This window comes from Lutjanus erythropterus, chromosome 19 (assembly GCF_056507025.1).
Source record: "Lutjanus erythropterus isolate fLutEry1 chromosome 19, fLutEry1.hap2, whole genome shotgun sequence".
Taxonomy (NCBI): domain Eukaryota; kingdom Metazoa; phylum Chordata; class Actinopteri; order Lutjaniformes; family Lutjanidae; genus Lutjanus; species Lutjanus erythropterus.
This window is the reverse complement of record NC_139335.1, coordinates 29002436-29022561: the sequence shown is the minus strand read 5'-3', so window position 1 is coordinate 29022561 and position 20126 is coordinate 29002436. Positions and strand designations below refer to the sequence as shown.

General features: G+C 38.3%; 1 protein-coding gene across 1 annotated transcript; it reads right to left on the bottom strand.

The window, feature by feature from the left end:
- Positions 1-957: 957 nt before the first annotated feature.
- Positions 958-18690, bottom strand: abat (4-aminobutyrate aminotransferase). Its single transcript, XM_084744545.1, has 15 exons — positions 18518-18690; positions 15240-15337; positions 15111-15140; positions 14287-14404; positions 10199-10248; positions 8250-8330; positions 8035-8127; positions 6460-6522; positions 6260-6323; positions 5932-6080; positions 4744-4881; positions 4001-4168; positions 3671-3817; positions 2251-2362; positions 958-2056 (listed from the first exon to the last, which is right to left on the bottom strand). Exons 1-15 carry the CDS (start codon positions 18585-18587, stop codon positions 1935-1937), a joined length of 1503 nt encoding a protein of 500 aa, XP_084600671.1. The 5' UTR covers positions 18588-18690; the 3' UTR covers positions 958-1934.
- Positions 18691-20126: the final 1436 nt, after the last annotated feature.

Here is a 20126-nt window from a genome sequence, read left to right as displayed (position 1 = left end):
GTCCAAAGAACACTACAAATTACATTACAAAATCTCCAAACAATTAAAGTGATTGGTAGTCTTGTATAGCCAGACCTCGCCCTGCCTTGTCTGCATTTCTTTACAACCAGTCACAAACATCTTGGGTGGGGCTAAAGCCCTGGACGCAGCAACGGTGCTGCTGCAAAATAATGTTGAAGAGAAACTTGTCTTGGTGGAACTTTTGCACGACGGGAGGCGAGCTCTGGAATTAAAACACCTATATCACTGCAAAAGAAAAGCTAACAGCTGTTAGCTTGTTTATGTATGAACCATTAGGTGCTAATTTGCAGGTTGCTGCTCTTGTTCTTGTTTTCTGGGGGCTTTGAAAACGTAGGTAGTGGACCCTGCGATGCTGCTTGAAGCAAGCGACCAATGGCAGGACTTTTGCCATCAGTGTGCATCCGGTGAGTCAGACTTTATGAATGGTGACCAGTTTTCAAACAACCTATATATATATATACATATATCTCTCTCCATACTGCTCGTCTTGTGTAATCCAAGACTCCTAAAGCCCCGACATGCCGTTTACTTACGTGCACACCGTCACACCACGGTGTGCACGTGCAAGCGAATGTGGCTAAAAGCTAAGGCTCTACAGTGAAGATTTAGGCTAAAAACATAACATCTTTTGGACTTTAGGAGGCTTGGATTACACCAGACGCGCTGTATGGAGGCATTTTATGTTTTTGCTTTTTTTTTTGTTTGTTTTTTCCGTTTGAAAACTGGTCACCATTCACTTCAATAGTTTGGGAGATTCTGCAATGCTGTTTTCCTGTGAAACTCCAGCAGTGTTTTGCGGACTAAAAAAAATTAACCCGACCTTTGATCGACATGAGAGCGAGTAGATAGTCACTGAATTTTCATTTTTGGGTGAACCATACCTTTAATTCACTAACACTATCTCTATTCTCCCACAAGTGAGAAGTGTTGCATTTGAAATTGCAGTACAGTATTTTTGAGAAATAAGGACGAATGATATGAAGCACTTATTCAAGAGTAAAGTGAATGTGTTCAGATTTTTTTTTTTGTTCTGTTAAGGTTATCGATGGCTGCTCTCGCTTGAGGCAGTTCAAAAAAAAAAAAAGTTAGCACATTTAAGTGACATGCAGGCACTAAATAATCTATGACATTTTTGTGGTCCATTTAAAGATTTTCACATTTTTCTGGGCTACAACATTTTCAAGCTGAAAAGTCATTCCTATTATGAGAAACACGACAGTCAGAACCATAACAAGGACGTTTCTAATGGACGGCAGTAAATGACATGCAGGCTGGCATCGGCTTTATTGTGTGTTCCTACAGAGAGTCATCACTGACACAGAGTCCTGCCTGCTTTCTGACAACAAACAGGATCACTAGAACCTCTCCTGTGACCGGGTCGGGCGCTGGGGTGACGTTGGCACGTGAGAATGAAAAGACTTTGTTCTGAGCCGTTAGCAGAGGTTAATAAGGACTCGGGATCTTCGACAACTTATTTACATTTATCTAATGCTGTTGCTACACATCCGTTTGAGGAACAGACCCACACTTTTAGAATCTCAGCCAGTAAAGTGTGTGAAAGATTTGCTGACTTCAGCCAGAGTTCTGCGAGTCAAGTCAGTCTACATACAGGAACCTGATGGGAAAAGATTCTGGAGTCGTTTCAGAAGATTTAATTTACAGAAACCTGAACATTCTGCGAAATTCTCAGTTGCTGCCGACAGAGGAAGAGGATATCATCATTATCACTTCTGAGCTAAGGAGATGATTACTGGTCAGCCTTCAGTTATAAACTGATCTTGAAACAGGTTCTAAGGTATATCTGTGCGAGTTATTGTATGGATTGTGCTTATCATGGCGCGTTTTCCCTCTCTCTCCGTTCTGGGTTGACTCAGGCTCGTGCAGTGTCAGTCAGATTCCTTCAGGGTGGAGGTTTATTTGAGCTGGGCCAACACGTCGTTGAAGATGTTGAGGAAGAGGTGGACGTGGTACTCCTTGAAAACCAGCGAGGGACGGAAACGGATCGATCGATCCCCGCACCCTCCCAGGAGGACACCTGTCGATGACAAACACATGATGGCGACTCAGGCTGCAAAATTATTCGCAATTACAATAAAATCGCAATATGGCCGAGTGCAACATCCAAATTCAGTCTGCATCCCAACAGCAGGGGCTAACCCATGAGCATCCTAAACCAATCAAAATGAGAGGGTGCCACAACGAATGGATGAACGGCGATGTACTTCATACCTTTGTCTCTGGCCTTGAGCAGGATGGTGTTGCGTGTGGCGTCATCACAGATGTCAATGGCACAGAAGGTCCCCTGTCCTCGGGCTCGGCTCAGCATGCCGGGGTACCGAGTCTGCGGACCACACGTATGTTTCACGTTCATGTTCATGTTCATGTTCATGTTCATGTTCACAAACATTCAGGTCATATTCATGCTGAGAATTATTCAAGTAAAAAAATATTGTCATCCCTACTGAGGGCAGGCAAACAAAATTATATATCACGTTGTATAATGTCAACATATCACACAACAAACTCTGACAAACAAGCTCCAAAACACAATATTAATATTAACACTAGAACAGCCAAGTTGTCATTCTGACCATTTCAAATTTATATGTGCAATAACTTTGTTTAATTAAAAAATACACAGCTGCTGGAGCCTGGCTTTTCCTAAAAGTGTCTGTATTTTCATAATTTTTTTTAAATAAATTACACAAAAGGCAAATAAAATGTGATCATTTTGACCTATTTTGACCATAGGAAGACAAGCCAACCACACGGAAACTGTCACTGTTATATTGTTACTCTTGACACAGCTGGAAATTCATCTTGGTTGCTTAGTAACTATCACTATCTCTGTCAATAAAACTTAAAAAGTGGTCTTGATTTCCAATTTCCCGACATTAAAATACAAATAATTAATTAATTAGACGCAATTAAAAATAAAATAGGGGAGACCAGGGACGGTTGTAACGCTTTTTTGTCTCTGCACCTAGACGCCCTTACTTATTATGAGTAGCAATGTTTCCAGCTTTTTTTGGTTTTATTTTTGTACTCGTTTCCAGCCTTTTTCCCATAGGCTGTGATTATTTTTTGTGATGAAGTGAAAATTTATTAGCAAAGTTAGAATAACATGTTTATAATCTTATAAAATACATTTAACTGTTTCTCGCTCTGAGTAATTCTAGATTAATCTACAATTTGAATCAGATCACTGATGGTTGTTATCCTACAGAAAAATACTGCTGTGAATATGTCATCATTATGCTTTACTACATGCAATGGCATGCATATTGATAAATATATAAATACACGCTGTACATTTTGGTGTTCTTTCATTTTTAAAGAGTCTGAAAGTCAAAGGTGACATCAAAAAGTCTGACACAATAAAATCAGCTTAGTGCAAACACTGTGTCAGGATCAGGTGAAGGAATAAGAAATGCATTTACCTAAAAATACATGGAAACCACATACATACGGTATATACAGTTCTGTATATGTAACTTGTATTGTACATACAGCCACTTCAATCTGGGTGGTCTGACCCTGTTGTGAATATCTGATCAAATTATATCCAAAAATGAATAAATGACAGTTTGGCCCTAATAAAACAACTGCACCTTTACAGCTGCACCCCCACACAAACAAACAGAATTACCTGTAGCTCATAAAGGCCATTTAGCAAAGCTTTCCCAGAACGAGTCACCTCCTCCAGAAGGTTTTCTCTGCGAATCACGTTGAGAACTTCTGCCAGTAACAAGTTCTTTGATGGGTCACCCATCCATGTGTTAAAGATCCTGTATGGCTGAAAAAAGTTGACAAGAGATACATAAGAAAATACAACTGTAAGTAAAAAAAAAAGACACATTAAAAACACCACATGGACGTGTTAATAAGGTTAAACACCATTTTCAGCAGAATATTTTGTTAGAGAAAAACATGTTGTGAATTTTGATATGCTTGCAACTATTTTTGACTTTTGTCAAACCTTATCAGCCTGTAATTCGTCCTTGTGGTAGTAGCCACCGGTCAGAAGCTTCTTGCTGAAGGAGACGATGTCAGCAGGGTCATCCATGCCCCAGTGCTCATGGGCCCAGAACTTTCCTGTGGAGCCTCCACCGGTCTGGACTTCATCCACGTGGAAAGCACAGCCATGCTGAGAAGAGAGAAACGGTTAACACACCGGTTAACAGGCATGATGGGAATGCGAACAGGGGAGACAGATCATCAACTCGAGTAGAAGGAAAGAAAAGAAAAGGAGAAGTTATTCAGTCAGTGACAGGAAGGTCAAGGAGCAGCAGATTTAGTGGGAAAGTCTTCATGTAGTCATATGAATGATCAAGTTCACAACGATGTGCGGTGGCGTCCCATAAGAAGGGAAAAGTTCAAAATAAGATCTAATCTGTGTAGAGTAACTCTATCGCAGTGTTTCTAAATGGTTGTGCAGGTGGAACAGAGTAAAGCAGGTTGGGTTGAGAGTAATTTGAAAAGAAAAAAGGACAGCTATCATAGTTAATGACTGATTATAAAAAAAAAGTTGGGATGTGAACTTTTTCAGCTCCTGATGGGAGTCTGAGAGCCACCGCTCTTTCATAAGATGCTGGCTGTGGTGTGTGAAGCTTGCAAAACACTATACTTCCCACGCTGATGCAACTCAGAATGAGGAAAAAAAACAAAAAAAAAACAAGCCACAACCTTTATAAGACCTCTTGCCACAGCAAAGACTGTTACCTTGCGTGCAATGTTGCGGAGGTTTCTGAAGAAGTCTGGGGAGGCGTGGTTATCGCCGCCTTCGGCCTGGATTGGTTCAATTACGATTCCTGCCACAGGTCTTCCCTTCTGCCTCCACTTCACAATCAGATCCTCCACCTGGAGACACACATGAGAGTTTCAACACACAGTACACACTTTTTATTCTTCTTTCTCAGAGCTGCCATTTTTATCTCTTACAGCCAAATCCACTACAGTCTTCAAACCATGTAATTTAGGATCTTATAGACATAACAGTTAGCATATAAGAAGTATTAGAAATCAGATTTAATCCACATTGGAAATACTGTCATATAAGTTAAGAGATTTATTATGAAAATTATGCAATTAATTCCACAAACTAATCATAAAAAATCCATGTCAGTTGCTATGTGGGTGCAACAAAACATCTCTTCTCCTGCTGCTGCAGCTGCACTAAGTCCTACAACTCCTGTGAGGTAAAAAGACCGTTTCTGTCCATGGAGTCTGGTGGCAGTAAAAAGAGCAGAGACAGCGGCTTTGGTTCTTCATTGGAAAACGCTGCCTGACGACAAAGTCAAGCAGCGAACATGTTCTAAATATAGCTTACACTTAAATCCATATTGATTTTTTTAGGTGTTTTTTTTCTTTAGGTGCTAAAATACGATTTGCTGCTCTCTGCGTCTACAGCTGTCCACAGCAGGACATTATTGAGCGTCTGTGTTGAGATTCCTGAGGCATCTGTCAGTCAAACGTGAGCTGACAATGAAAAATGATCTGAAATGGATTATACATCACTCCCTCCAGGCTGTTATTGGGATTGTCGAGGCCTAAAATGTCAAAACTGTGATGCATGTTGCAATGTTTTAGGCATTATTCTCCAAAAAAAATTGAAGGAGCAAGTGAAAATTGCAAGAAAGTTCCGATTAACAAAACTGCACTCTGTTCTGAGGATTGTAAATAACCTCACCAAAAAAGGCTCAGGATTACAAAAACTCAAACAAAATATGTTTTATTTGTGGAGGGTATTCGATTGATTAAACAACTTGATTTAACTGTTTTTTCCTTTTTAGCTCTTTTTTTTGTGTTAAGGAGAGTGAAAAGACTAACAATGCAGTTTTAATTGTGTGTATAAAGTGCGCTTCATGATTGTGCACACGCACACATCCCCTCCACAAACACACAGCCGACCTCCTCCAGACAGCGAGCCTCTTCCTGTGCGTTCTCTCTGGTAAATTCCTCCAGTGGGTACTGCAGTCTGGGGAATGGAGCGATTGGCCAATCAAATGACGGCACATCCAGCTTGTGGATTGCTTTAGAGTGTGTCGTTGCCAGGCAACCTTTAAAGGAAAGGATGGACATATTAATATGAAAAGTGATGTGGTTAAAGGCAGAGGTGGGAAGTACAAACAGACTGTTACTGTACTTAATTAGATTTTTCAGGTATCTGTACTTTTACTTTCCAGACAACAAATATCAGCAATATGGCAGCGTGTGTCTGTGTAGGTATTCAACATACCCAGGGTTCTTCCATGGAAAGCTCCCATGAAAGATAAAATACTGAGGTCTGGACAGCCTGGGGCCTGAGACGGAAAGACAGAGAGATAAAAAAAAAAAAAAGAGATAGTAACAGAGAAACAAAGAAGAAGCAAATATTTAGTACAATACCGCTGGAAATCACAAAATATTCTGATGAGATGTGAGACTTCTTTCACCCACCTGGTTTACCATGCAGGTGTTGAGGTCGTCATCAGATGGTGTGTTGTGGCCTCGCTCCTTATTCTACAGAGAAAGCAACAATATTTATGTTGCTTCATATCTGTGTGAACAGTCATGTTTTAAACAATATAAAATGCTCGGCTAGAAGTGATGAATTGTGTCTGATGAATGCAAAATAAGTTAAAATACCTTGTTAATATGTCTTACACACAGCTCTACACCTTCCCTTCATTTAGTATTCAAAGATTCATGAATATGCAAATAGTCCCTGCCCTCTCCACACCCTCCAACCTCTACCCCTACTAGAAATTTAATTTTCATCATGAAAATGTTAATATGAGTATATGATTGTAATATGTTGATTGCAGGCTTTTAAGTTAAAATCTTGTTAAATCCAGTGTTGTGCATGAACACATTTAATGAGCGGCATGCATTGAACGTGCTCCTATTTTTGGTGAACGGTGAACTGAATGAATCTGTTTGCAATAAATGAAGGTGCACATGAATGTCGTTCACTTCTGAGAGAAGTAACAGCACTCATGAGGTCAGCTGATTAAGAAAAATTGCGATCGCAGCAGTGAGAGCGTGCACATGTCGATGTGATATAAAAACTTTCTTTGATCATGAAGCCTCATGTTTGTCTATAATTCTGTGGTTTATCAGTGAAGTGTATGAACTACACTGCAGGCTGGAGTCTGTTAACAGTGAGAAACACACAGACAGATCCACTTTATACACTCTGCTCCAAACATCTGTATCTGTGGAAGCACATTTCTGACAACATGATGTAAAATAGAAGATCCTGTGAGTCATTATAATGAGAAACTTTGTCCAAATAATGTCTTGGAATCTCAAAATAATGATTTATGATTTTAAAATATTGGCTGTATATCTCAAAATGAGAAACTTGTCATTCCAAGTCATTATTTTAAGATATTAAGTCATTATTGTGAGATTCCAAGTGATTATTCTCATTATTTTGAAACACTAACTTGATATTTTCAGATAGGGGAGACCGGGATCAATTGTATCTTTTTCTTTCTTTTTAATTTTCCTTAATAACTCCCAGACTACTTCAAATACAAAAGTCACCTTTTCATATAAGAAACATATATATGTGCACTAATTAATGATTAAGTTGATATATTTTCACCAATAATGACAAGACTGTAACAGTAAATTTTATGTAAGAAGTCGGAGTGTTACCACTGCCCCCTTGGTAGGAGCAATTGTTACAGTGGTTGGGGTCAGTTGAAACACTGAAAGTTAGATTAACCCATGGTATCTTAAATAAAAGAACACCTCAAAGTAATCACATTACTGCTGTAGTATCTAATAATCGACTTGAATTTGAATTCTTTTAGATGTCAGGTATCATCTGCTTTCAAAGCAAAAGTCTAGATCTATTTTTGCTGAAGACTTAAAATTAAATGTAAAAAAAGAAAGAAGAAATGAACGTGAACTAGTTCATTTTTGGGACTATGAAGGTGAAGTAGCTCATTTCACTCTCTGTGAACTGAACTTCTAGCAGGCTCTTCTTAACTCTTAACACTTTCCCAGCATGCACTCACTCACCCTGTACCAGATAAACATGGATTTGTAAGCGTTCTCATTGGAGCAGGAACCACAGGCCATCGTCTGAACGCGAGTCATTCCACTGGGAGCCACCTGATAGGAGGGAAGACAAGCCGCAGGACTGTTGTTTAAATGCACCAATAATAACACTGTTTAATGATAGTATTTTTTTTAATTCTGAGTGGTGAATAAGTGTGTTTGAGTGTGTTACTAACTGAGAGAAGACTTTCAGTTAGCTTGTCTGGGAAGTTCTCAGGTGGCAGGATTCCCAGAGCAGGTCGGTTCACAAGTGTACTCTGAAAGATACACAGAAAACAAATCAATGAACACACACACACGGTCAACAACGGTGTAACCTCCATTCACTGATAACATCCATTAGTAACTGCACTGCTGACAGATGGAAAAAGAACACAGAAAAAACAAGTCTTTGGTGTGTCCATCAGTGCATTTCATGGACAACAAATGTAACGATGAAGACAACTTAAGGACATAGCGAGGTGAAAACAATGTAAAAGACAAAAAGATGAACAAAAAGTTGGAACAACATAAAAAGATAAAAATCATGTTAAAGGCATAAGAAGATGAACATGACGTAACCACATAAAATATTTTACAAGACAAAAACAAAGTAAAAGACTTTAAAAGATAAAGATGTAAAAGACGTAACAAGATGAACATGACGAAAGCGACATAAAAGATGTAGCAAAGAAAAAACAACGTAAAGGCATAAAAAGTTATATAGTACAACATAAAAGATATAACAGGATGAACTGGATGAAAATGCCATAAAAGATGTAACCATATGAAATACACAACGAGGCAAAAACGACGTAAAAGCCTTTAAAAGATAATGACATAAGAGACGGAACAAGATGAACATGACAAAAACAACATAAAAGACTTAACAAGACATAACAGTGTAAAAGATGAGAATTACGTAAAAGAACTTACAAGATGAACATGATGAAAACTATATAAAAGATGTAATATGGCAAAAACAATCCTGCTAACTAGTCTACACTGTAACCAACTATTTTTAATTTTAAATAGTTTTGTATACATTGCAGGGTTTGTAAAGGTGCTAGAAATCCCACAAAACACTTGAATTCTAATGCCCTGGTTTTAAAGTTTGAAAAGTGCTTTTTGGAGTTTGGACAAAGGGCTTGAAACTGCTTAAAAATGTAAATGTTGCAATACTTTCATAATAAGTCAGACAGAAGTTAACTTTTTAGATAAATAAAATAAAATAAGTCAGATAGAGCCAGATTGTACAGGAAGCTTATGATTAATCATTACTTGATTCATTGTCAAATAAGAATTTAGCCAATTCAACATGTGTTCAGAGATAATTAATCAATAGTCTAGAAAAGGCATTAATTTTGCCTCATTTGACACAGACTGTTTTGTGTGGCAGAGCCATTCATTGGATAAAGAATCTTAAAATGAAACTAAAAATAATGATAAAAGAGAAAAAAGAGAAAAAAAATGACAATGCTAAAAATTTAATTTAAATTTAAAAAAAAAAAATTAAAAATTAAATTTAAAAAAGAGTGTCTTATATCTGATTAATCAATTATTCAATTATTATCACTTTCAACTATTGGTTACAGAAAATGCACAACAGGAGGTCAAATCTGCTGTTTTCCTTTAATTTATAACCCATCTGTAGAATTCTATCATAAAACATATTTTTTTGTTGCTAATAGTGCAATAAAATCTGATTTAATGTGATGAAATAATAATTTTGTATATGAATATGTTATTTAGCGCAGCTGTAAGGTGCTAGAAAAGCTTGAAAATGCACCTTGAAAATGCTTGAAAATGCTTGAATTTGACTTTGGAAAAGGTGTAGGAACCCTGAATCTGTGATTTTAGTTAATACGTGCAAATCTGATATTGAGGACCTCAGAACAGACAACGACTTGGGACTTCCTTGTGATTTCTGGACCCCAGGTTGGGAACCAGTGGTGTAATATATAACAAAATATAGAAATCAGCCAGTACGATTAGCTCTATTAAGATCTCAATATATCATAATGTTTGCAGGGCGCAATATGAAGAATCTGCTATTTTTAGTGAACACTGCACTATATCATTCAATAGCAAACATTAGCATTAGTATGCCCTGACAAAAATGATGTTGTATGTGAGGAGGACCTACCAGATTGTTGGGATTGGCCATCAGTTTGAGGAGAGCAGGATGGTTGTAGCCTGAGGGAGGACAGAGGAGGAGTGGGGAAAGATGGAGGAAGAGAGAAGGGCTGGATGATGATGTGCAGCAGTCGACATGTTCTGGTTCAACACAGTGAGGCAGACCACACACACTCATGTCCTATTACTGTACATGTCCTATTAAAATAATGAGGTTTTTTTTTTATGTATATAGGACCTCGCCCCTGGGGGTCTCACTCACATTAAAACAATAACAAAAAACTGTTTGATGACATACGGACAGAAATCATTTTTCAAACATACAGAGAGGGATATTTCCTTTTGTGTGTATGAACACAACGCATGCATATATTCATATATACGAGCAACTTTGTTTTCTGTTCTTGTGACAATAAAGCTTTGAATCTTGAATGTTACCAAACTGGTGAGGCTGACTTACATAAATCACAGTGCTGTTCCACTTCCAGCCAGCAGAGAGCAGTAAGGTACAGTGAAGCTCTCCACGTGTTTGAGGCGCTTTCTGAACGGTATTCTCTCTTTAACTTGAATTGCTCATCTGGGGTCTTTGAACTAATCATAGCAAGTGTAATTACATGTTAAACGACGTCAGATATCACAATAGACCAACAGATTTCTCCAGTCTGGAAAATATATCATTTGATGAGTAAATTCCTAAACCTTTCAATCCACATCCTGATCGAGTCCAGACCAAGAAACACATTATCAGTGTACCTTGTTAATTGGACAACCCAGCCAAGTAAAAGCAGAAATATTGATTATAAATCATTTTAGTAATTTAGCATCCACATGTGGAATTAATTTCACAGAAACAAACCTTAAAAACTAAAATCATAATGGACAAAAAAAAGGGATTTGTCCCTAAACTAACTCCTCTGCTATGAGTTTGGCCCTTATTCATTTATTACTCAACTAAAGCTGCAATGATTAATAAATTAATCAATCTTAAATTGTTTATCAAATTAATCCTCAACTATTTTGATAATCAGTTAATCAGTTTGAGTAATTTTCAAAATCAATATTACAACCATGAACAAGTGCGGATGCCTTAAACTCTTTCCCTGGCTTCTCAGAGACTGTGCACAATAAATAATATCAGGGATGATAAATTAACCACTGACAATGGGAATTTTAAATGATCTATTAATCTAATATTGAATTTATAGCTGATAAATATTGGCTAGAATAATATCTGTTTTGGCAGATTGTGCCAGACATTCTGAGGAAATATTCTCTGTAAAAGTTTAAGTTTCTTGATGTACTTCACTCGACCTGCAACAATTTAATTAATTAGCAAATTGATCAATAATCGACTTAAATTAATCAACAACCATTTTGATAATCGACAAATCATTTAGTATTTTTTTATTTTAAAAATGTCCAAACTGATTTCAGCTTCTTAAATGAGAATATTTTCTGGTTTCTCTTCTCCTCTTTGACAGTAAACTGAATATCTCTGAGTTGTGGACACAAAAACAATATTTCAGGATGTCATCTTGAGCTTTGATCAACTTTTTTCACCATTTTCTGACATTTTACAGACAAAATAACTGATCAATTCATGGAGATAAAGAGGCTGAGCCACAGACACAGAAAACGAGGGTGAGCAGAAAATGAGAGCCGCTGCGTTCAGGCTGTTTTCCATGTAGATCATTCGAATGCTGGAGGGCAAATCTCTAGTCCACAAACCCCGGGGACTTCCATCACAATGACAAACAGGACATACATTCTTTCTTAGTGTTCCTACTGAAACATCAGCTTATCAGTGTAACATTTGAACCACCGTCAGTTTATCTGCAAAAAGGTCAAGGCTCAGAAATAACATCCTTGTCCCAGTTGTGAAATCAGGGACAGATTTATAGAAACCTTCAGTGCTTTGTTTTGGACATGATAAGATGGACAAGTTCTGTGTGGAAAATTCTCTAGCTAAAAATCAAATCATTTTTTTTTAGAAATTTTAGAGTAGAGAGAGTAGAGTAGAACAACATGGTGAACATAAAAAAATCATTTCTACCTAAAACTATAGACGTGGTATGGTCTTAAATAAATCTACTCATTTGCATGCATGCATTCTTACATTCTCGAGCTGGAAGCTCCTTTCAGCTAATGAATTAATCAAGTGTGTGAGTTCCAAGCTGCAACAAAAACCCCTTCTGTCAGGGAGGCCCCGAGGCCTCGAAGCTGAAACCACTGAAAATAATGTGAAATCAGACTGGAAGTAGTGCAGCCAGGCTGGAGTAGTGGTGTGTCTTTGAAAAATGTAACAATGCTTTCATTAACACGAGAACTGCAAAGGTGACCATTTTGACCGTTTTCAAATATATATGTACAATAATAACAACGCTGCTGGTGCCTGATCTGTCCTGAAGGTGTCTGTATTTTCATTCAATTTTTTTTTTTACATAAATCACACAAAAAGAAAAATTGATCATTTTTATCTGTGTTAGCAATCGGAGGTCGTATTGACAACATGGAAATTACCACTACCGATATAATTGTTAATTTTTGCACAGTTGGAGATGCATCTTGGTTGCTTAGTAACTATCATCATCTCTATCAATAAAACTTCAGTGGTCTTGATTTTCCAATTTCCTGACATTAAAATACTAACAATTAATTAATTAGACTCAATTAAAAAATTTTAGTACTGGAGACCAGGGACGGTTGTAACACTTTTTGTCTCAACACATATAACTCAAAGCTCTCAAATTTTGAAACAAAGTACTCTCACTTATTACTAACAGATTCCAACTTGTTTTGGTTATATTCTTTTACTCGTTTCCAGCTTTTTCCCATAGGCTATGATTATTTTTTGTGATTAATTAATTAATTACATTAATCTAAAATTTGAATCAGATCACAGATGGTTATTATGCTACAGAAAAAGTGATAAACAAACAAATAAAACACACATTGGGTGTAATTTTCATTTTATAAATGTAATAAATGCATTAACTGGTATTTATCATGAAAGATAATAGAGTTTAGACGTCAAATTGAAAATGAGTGTTTGTAGTCGTTCTAGTAGTTATGAAATTCTGCCACTTCTAATGTTAAATAGATATTCAGACAACCACAGCTCCAAACTTTGATATTTGTCTTTAAATTCTTTTACTATAGAGGATATTTATTAATTTTGGCAGGAGGATGCTGTAGGAGTTTCCATAATCCAAATGTAAACCAAAGGTTAGTTCCATGTTAACAATCAGGAGTCAGACCTGTAATCACTCCCAATTTGACAGATCTTTTACAGGGACTATAAAGCAATAATAAATGTTTCTTCTGAGTTTCACACGCCACAAAAAATGTGTTTTTCATCATCCAGACAAACCAAACACAGGAATTATGAACAACAGTTTAACTGTCGAACTCCAGACACATGCAGGTGTAAATGCAGACATTGCAGAATGCAAACCAGACCACATCTGGAGGTGGTCTGGTTTGTCAATATCAATATTAATACTAGTAGAGCTCACTCAGTAGAGTGCACATCTCTGCAAGGCAACAGGTGGTGAAGCACCTACTGCAATGCCGCCACAACTGCCAGACGCAACCAGCAGAGATTTGTAAAGTTCTGCCAACATTAACATGACGTCCACATATGTTGTCCTGAGCTGAAACAACAATTTCAAACTGAAGCAGTTGTTGATCACTTGCAGCCCCTAGTGGCCGGTTAAGAAGAGTGAGAAGTCACTGTCTCACTGCTGTATGTCTCAACCAACCAGTGAAGTTACAGTTTACATCCATGTCTGTCCAGACTCAGATAATGTCTGTAGTGAAGACTTTGAAAGAATTTAATATGGAACTTATCAATATATTGATCTGTAACTTAAAATGAATTTTGTAAAGGGTATTAAGTGTTTTTTAACTCAGTGGAAGTTCTCACAGTACATGTGTGACTCAAATGAATAATATCCAGTGAGAAACATGCTGTCTTCACTTAGAGACTATTTATGACCTTTGACCTTTGACCACCAAAGGCCATCTTTGAGTCCAGTTAGGTGTATATATTAGTATGTATCAATACTGCAGTATACTGTGTATCTTTTTGCTACGAACCGATTGGGATGGATGAGATCTGAGTGTAGATGTCCAGCATGCGGTTGCTGTCTACGTCCACCAGGTAGTTCCCCCTGCTCTCCTCATAGTTACAGAAGAAGTTGATCGCACCAACATTCTGTGAAGAGACATGTTCTGTACTGAGAACAGCAAACAGTAGAACTCAATCATCCAACAGCAGACAAACCTCAATAACACATTTATCTGCTGTGTGACACAAATAGTCATGTCGTGAATATGAGAAGTGCATCCTTGTGCTCCACATGTTGGGACCTTTTATCACAGGGTTAAATAATTGAATAATAATTTGTAATTATTTTTTTAATTAAAAAAGTCCAAATGTTCTGATTTCAGCTTCTTAAATGTGAATATTTTTTGGTTTCTTTACTCTTCTCTGACGTAAACTGAACATGTTTGAGTTGTGGACAAAACAAGACATTTGAGGACGTTATCTTGAGCTTTGATCAACACTTTCCACTATTTTCTGACATTTTATGGACCAAACAACTGTTAATCGATTAATCGAGAAAATAACCAACCGATAAATTGACTATAAAAATAATTGTTAGTTGCTGCCCTACCACACACTCAGGCATTGTTATATTCTTTACTATGATTAATGCCAGCTAGGCAGTGAGAAAATTGATTATGATTTGGCTGACCACAAAAATTGGTTTACACAGCATTTTCATATTCTTAGTTTTTCACTTGATAGATCATTATCTGCATCTCACTGAGCACACACACACACACACACACACACACACACACACACACACACACACACACACACACACACACACACACACAGAGTCTCAACTTACCTGGATGTCTCCCAGTTGTTTCAACAGCTCCTGCAAAAAATAAAAAACAGCGTTCGTTACAATTAGTACTGTCTGAGGAAGGAACTCAGTGTATTGATTGATGTGTGTGTGTGTGAGTGTGTGTATTACTTGTGATCGTGGTCCAGGGACTGAAGTTTTCATGGAGGGTCCATCGTAGTCAAACTCGACCTGGGTCTTCGCTGCTGCCTTGCTGATATATCTGCAGGCTGGAGGAGAACAAATAGAAAACAATAACCAATATTCAAAGATTAGATTAAAAAAATACAGCAGAATGTGTGGTTTTAGAGAAGAAGAGGTCTTGAAAAGCTTAAATATCAGACAAGGATCTTTATTGCTGTTTAATCTTAATTCAGTTTTATGATGCTGCTACAGCACCACCTATTGGCAGCAATTTTTTAATGGTCACTCATACATCATGTCTACACATGTCCGCTAACAGTACAAAATATTCAGGAAGAATCACGTTATTACAAAAGCTGACCGCTTTGTTACACAGAACCATCTCAGAGATGGTCCTTAGAAACTGTTTGGAAAAGGGCAGGTACTTAAAAAAAAGGAGGATGCTGATTGGTGGTATATAATAAGGGTCCTCCTGAGCCAATCTGCGGAAAGCTGACCCTCATAGACTCTAGATTCTAGATCCAGGCTGTCTGGAGGAAGGTCAAATCACCACCTCGCCCCCTGTGACTAAAGTGAAGCACACTAGAGCTCCTGAACCTTAATTTCAGCACTGGTGTTTTTAAATCTAATTACCAGGTACTCTTGGCGGAAGGACTGTAACAGCTTGTGTACAACAAGACAAAGTGTAACACTGCACTGAAAGGAAGTTTACAAGGAAAATTACCTGTGTTTGTTCCACAAAGTTTTGGGGTCAATAGTTAAATTTCCTAGTACCCCTCCCCCCCCTTTTGTGTTTCAGTCTGGTCTCCCAGGCTCATTTACACCAAAGACAAACATTTTCCTCTCCTTCTTATGTTGTCTTGTACTATAGGCACAGCGCATTTTATCCATTACTATGGTTACGGCTGCCATGGTTCCACTGCCCTTTTTATACCACCCCCCTTCATTAGAAGCCCTTCACAGCTACGAGTGTGACTTGATTTTGAGTGACACTCAGTTGTGAGGTGGTAGTGGGTAGGGATTGGTTTCGGGTTGCGCTACAGCCTCCTGTCTATAACCCCCAAAAATATGAGTGTAGATTATGTATATTATTGGCAATAATCAAATGGGCCAACAGATGCTAGAGTCTGTGGGATTGCACCAGCGCTGGCTCTGTCTCTCTTCCCGTTTCTCTCCAGAGAGCAGCACACTCCGTCTGGTTGAAAACTGCAGATAAATTAATTTGTTCAGCGCCTAGAAGCTTAAATAAACGTTTCAGGTTGTGTTACATGTGTGACAGACAGACACGGATGAGATGCGAGCCTGCAGGAGCTGCTGCAGACAGCTGCACAGATTAAAATGACGGTGTAAAGTCAAAGTCTTTGTGTCTGTGCTTACTGGGTCACCACCAGAACATCATGTTCCCGTTAACATGATCTTATCTCTAATATCGCAGTCATAACGTTAACTGTTCCTCTGGACTGTGGAGCAAAGTATTGGTGAGCAGGTATATGGAGAACAGAGATGTGTGGCGTCTGATTTGAATTTGAATTAGAAACAATATAAAGGATGTTAAGAGTGTGTCACAGATCTGACCACTTTCACTCTTCAGGTGCACCAGATTGAAGCGTTTTAATCAGTCCCTCCAGGAAGCTGCCATATTACAGTAGCAACAATTAACGCAAGTTCAACCAATGCCTGAATTGTATGCATGAATTCTGCATGACCTTGCAACCTTGTCCACATCTCAATGAACTGACTCAATGCTTTGTTTTATTATTCACTATTTTTTGTGTTTAAATTCTCTATTTTGTCACGGTACTGAAAGGAACAGAAGGTTTGTCATCGTTATCAACACTTATCAACGCTCTGTGCACTTTTATTTTAGAAAATTGCTGCTTTGACAGAGTTTTGTGCTCAAATTCTGTAATCTAGAGCTGTTCTGGTGAGGTTATTCAGAACACTCAGAACAGAGTGCAGTGTTGTTCTCCCTAAAACAAGTTGCATTTGTTTTTTATGAATTGCACAAAAAAATCTTTTGCAATTTTCACTTGCACCTGCAATTTTATTGCAAAAAATTGCCTAAAAACATTGCAACATGGAGCGTATTGCCGCTTTAAAATCAGGCATTTTATGCCGCAACAATCCCATAAGCAGCCTGTGACATCATGGAGGGCCTGTTTAAAGTTCAATGCATGCCCCCGACCACCTTAGAGGGTTTGGAATCACCCCACCATGATGTCACAAAATAGGGGCCCCTACATGACATTTTGCATAGGGCCCCCAAAAAGCTAGAAACGGCCCTGCCCCGAGCTGTTTGACCTCAAATTATTGATAACTGAGAAATGTTGACTGACTTTTAAGTAAGTGTATCATTCTGGTTACAATGGCCACAAAGTGGAAAATCTGACAGAGCAGATCAGCCTGTTGATGATTGACAGGAGAGTGGACCTTTGAGACATCACCAGCCTCACAGGTACGCACAGGTACGATAACCACCTCCTGAAGAGGTCAGCCAAACATTTACATTTATGATTACATAATGCTGCTCTACTCTCACTGAAACACGGCTTTATTGATTTTATCCCTGAGAACATCATTATGTGTATTATGACATATATCATGCAGTGATATTTTAAGGTAAAATAGGTAGGTAACATTTTCCAACAGAAAACAACGTCTAGACTTGTATTACATAATCTCTTTCAGCCATCACTTATTACCCACTGGAAGTGTGTGGTGGTGTCTGTATCTGCAGAGACCCTGCAGCTCTCTGCATGTATTTCCTTACTTTTTCTGCTTGGGACGTTTCACCAATCCAACATGTTGCTATTTGACATCCCGATGCGTTTACGAACATCTCGGACAAATCCTACCGATTCTACCTTTGAGTAAAGTTTACTTGGGAATTTTTTGTAACACATACCTCACAGTGTGATGAAGCGGAGCTAGGAGATTTATTCAAATGAAAATCTGATCTGGTAGAATTTACAGATGATTCTACTTTCTCAGACTCTGCTGCTGCTTGATTAACTTAGCCACGGAGAATTTAAAACCAAATCAGAATTGACTATTTTTACTATCGTCCATTCTTAGCTGCTAAAAGTAGTCTTGACAGCTTGTGTGTAAGTATGCACCAACCACTTTCACAATGGAATAGGATGCAATCTGCTCTGCTAACATTTCTAGGTTCATCGACAAGAGGACATTTGTAGAAAATAAACATGTCGCGACCTTGTAAAAAACAGCATATGGACTGGATTTCAACTGAAGAGTCTTGTATTTACCTGGAGCACCGAGCCACAAGTTTTTCTGCAGGGAGAGGGCAAACTGACGACTGATCAGGGAGGATGCCATGACAAAAATGTGACCAGACAGGAACACGTCAGAGAGAGAGGCAGCGACTGCCCTCGAGATCTCGCTTCACCGAGTTACCTGCAGAAAGAGAGAGACAAACATTAATGATTAATGATGCCTACCTATGAAGTGGAGAAGAGAGAGCCAATGAACTCACTCCACAAACTGAACCAGATTTTGTCATAAGTCAAAGCTGCATTATATTATGCTTATTTCAATTTCCTTGCCTGACTGTTCTCTTGCAATTCAAGAGCTGCACATAACAGGACATTTTAAGTTTCATTGCAGGCTTCAGGCTCAGCTGGAGTCCTGTGTTTGGTGTAACAGCTGGCAGTGGCTGATTTGTGAGCATTTTATAACTTTCTGATATCAGACACTGGTGTATTGTCTTCCCCTTTCAATACAGCACTTTAAGGTGTAGACTACTGCCTTCATGTGGAAAAGAAACCCCCAAATCTAAACCTGCCCAAGTTAGGTGAACCCAAGGTGCTCGGAACCCAAGTTTGCAAAGTCAGCTGTGTGCATAACAAGTCACTATTTCTAAGCAGATCTCTCTCTGTTGTCTGAGTCGCTTCCAGGTAGCATATAAAGAAAGATGTGAAGGTATCGCCAGATCTCGTATATCTCGTGTCGCGCCACTTGAGTGAGAGCTTCACTCAGGCGTGTGCACACGGATCAGGTCTGAGAGGCTACAGTTGACATTTAGGCTAAAAACATGGTGTAAATGGTGTGTTTTTGGGTCAAATTTTAATGTTGTGGCTTACGGACACTTAGATTACACCACACGAGCAGTATGGAGACATTTTGTGGGTTTTTTCTTGTGTTCTTTTTTTACATCTTAAAACTGGTCACCATTCACTTCAATCATACTGGATTTGGCTGCAACGCTGTTTTCCGTTGAAGCTCTGGGAGTGTTTTGTGAACTGGAGATCTTCACCCATCCTCGCATCAGCACAGGGGTGAATAGATATTGAGTGAAATTTCATTTTTGGGTGAACTATCACTTTAATAATGGTCAATGACCATCCATAATGTTAATAGCTGTTAAAAATTGTTAAGGACTGTCAGTGAATCAGATAACTTGGACATTTTCATTAAAACATGACTCAAAATGATTTATCAATTATTACTGTAATATTATTAATATTAATTATATTAATAATTAATATTATATTAATTGCTGAAGCTATAATCCCCAGATACCAGCTGCCTAGGGGATTTGATCTCAGAACTTTCATGCTGTGAGGTAATAATGCTAACTATGTGCAACTTTTTACAGCCTAGACAGTTATTAATTATTATTTTTATTTTTATCTATAACTGCTTAAAGGTTGGAGGACTGGAGCTGATCACCAGCTGACACTGGGCAAGAGGTGGGACACACCCAGGTGTGTGTGTCTGGTTCATGCCGGTTCTGACGCAAAGAGACAAGCAACCATTCATATGCATATTCACATTTATGAGCAATTCAGAATCACCAAATAACCTCTATTGCATGTCTTTGGACTGTGGGACAGCAAACGCAGACGCCGAAGTTCA

Bases quoted from the DNA above. Each gene is read 5' to 3' on its own strand.
- abat (XM_084744545.1), bottom strand. From the start codon at position 18,587: ATGGCATCCTCCCTGATCAGTCGTCAGTTTGCCCTCTCCCTGCAGAAA. The intron at 6,324-6,459 runs GTGGGTGAAAGA...TTTCCGTCTCAG, and splicing joins ACACCTGCATGGTAAACCAG to GCCCCAGGCTGTCCAGACCT. The intron at 2,363-3,670 runs GTAATTCTGTTT...TGTGGTCCGCAG, and splicing joins ATGGCCTTTATGAGCTACAG to ACTCGGTACCCCGGCATGCT.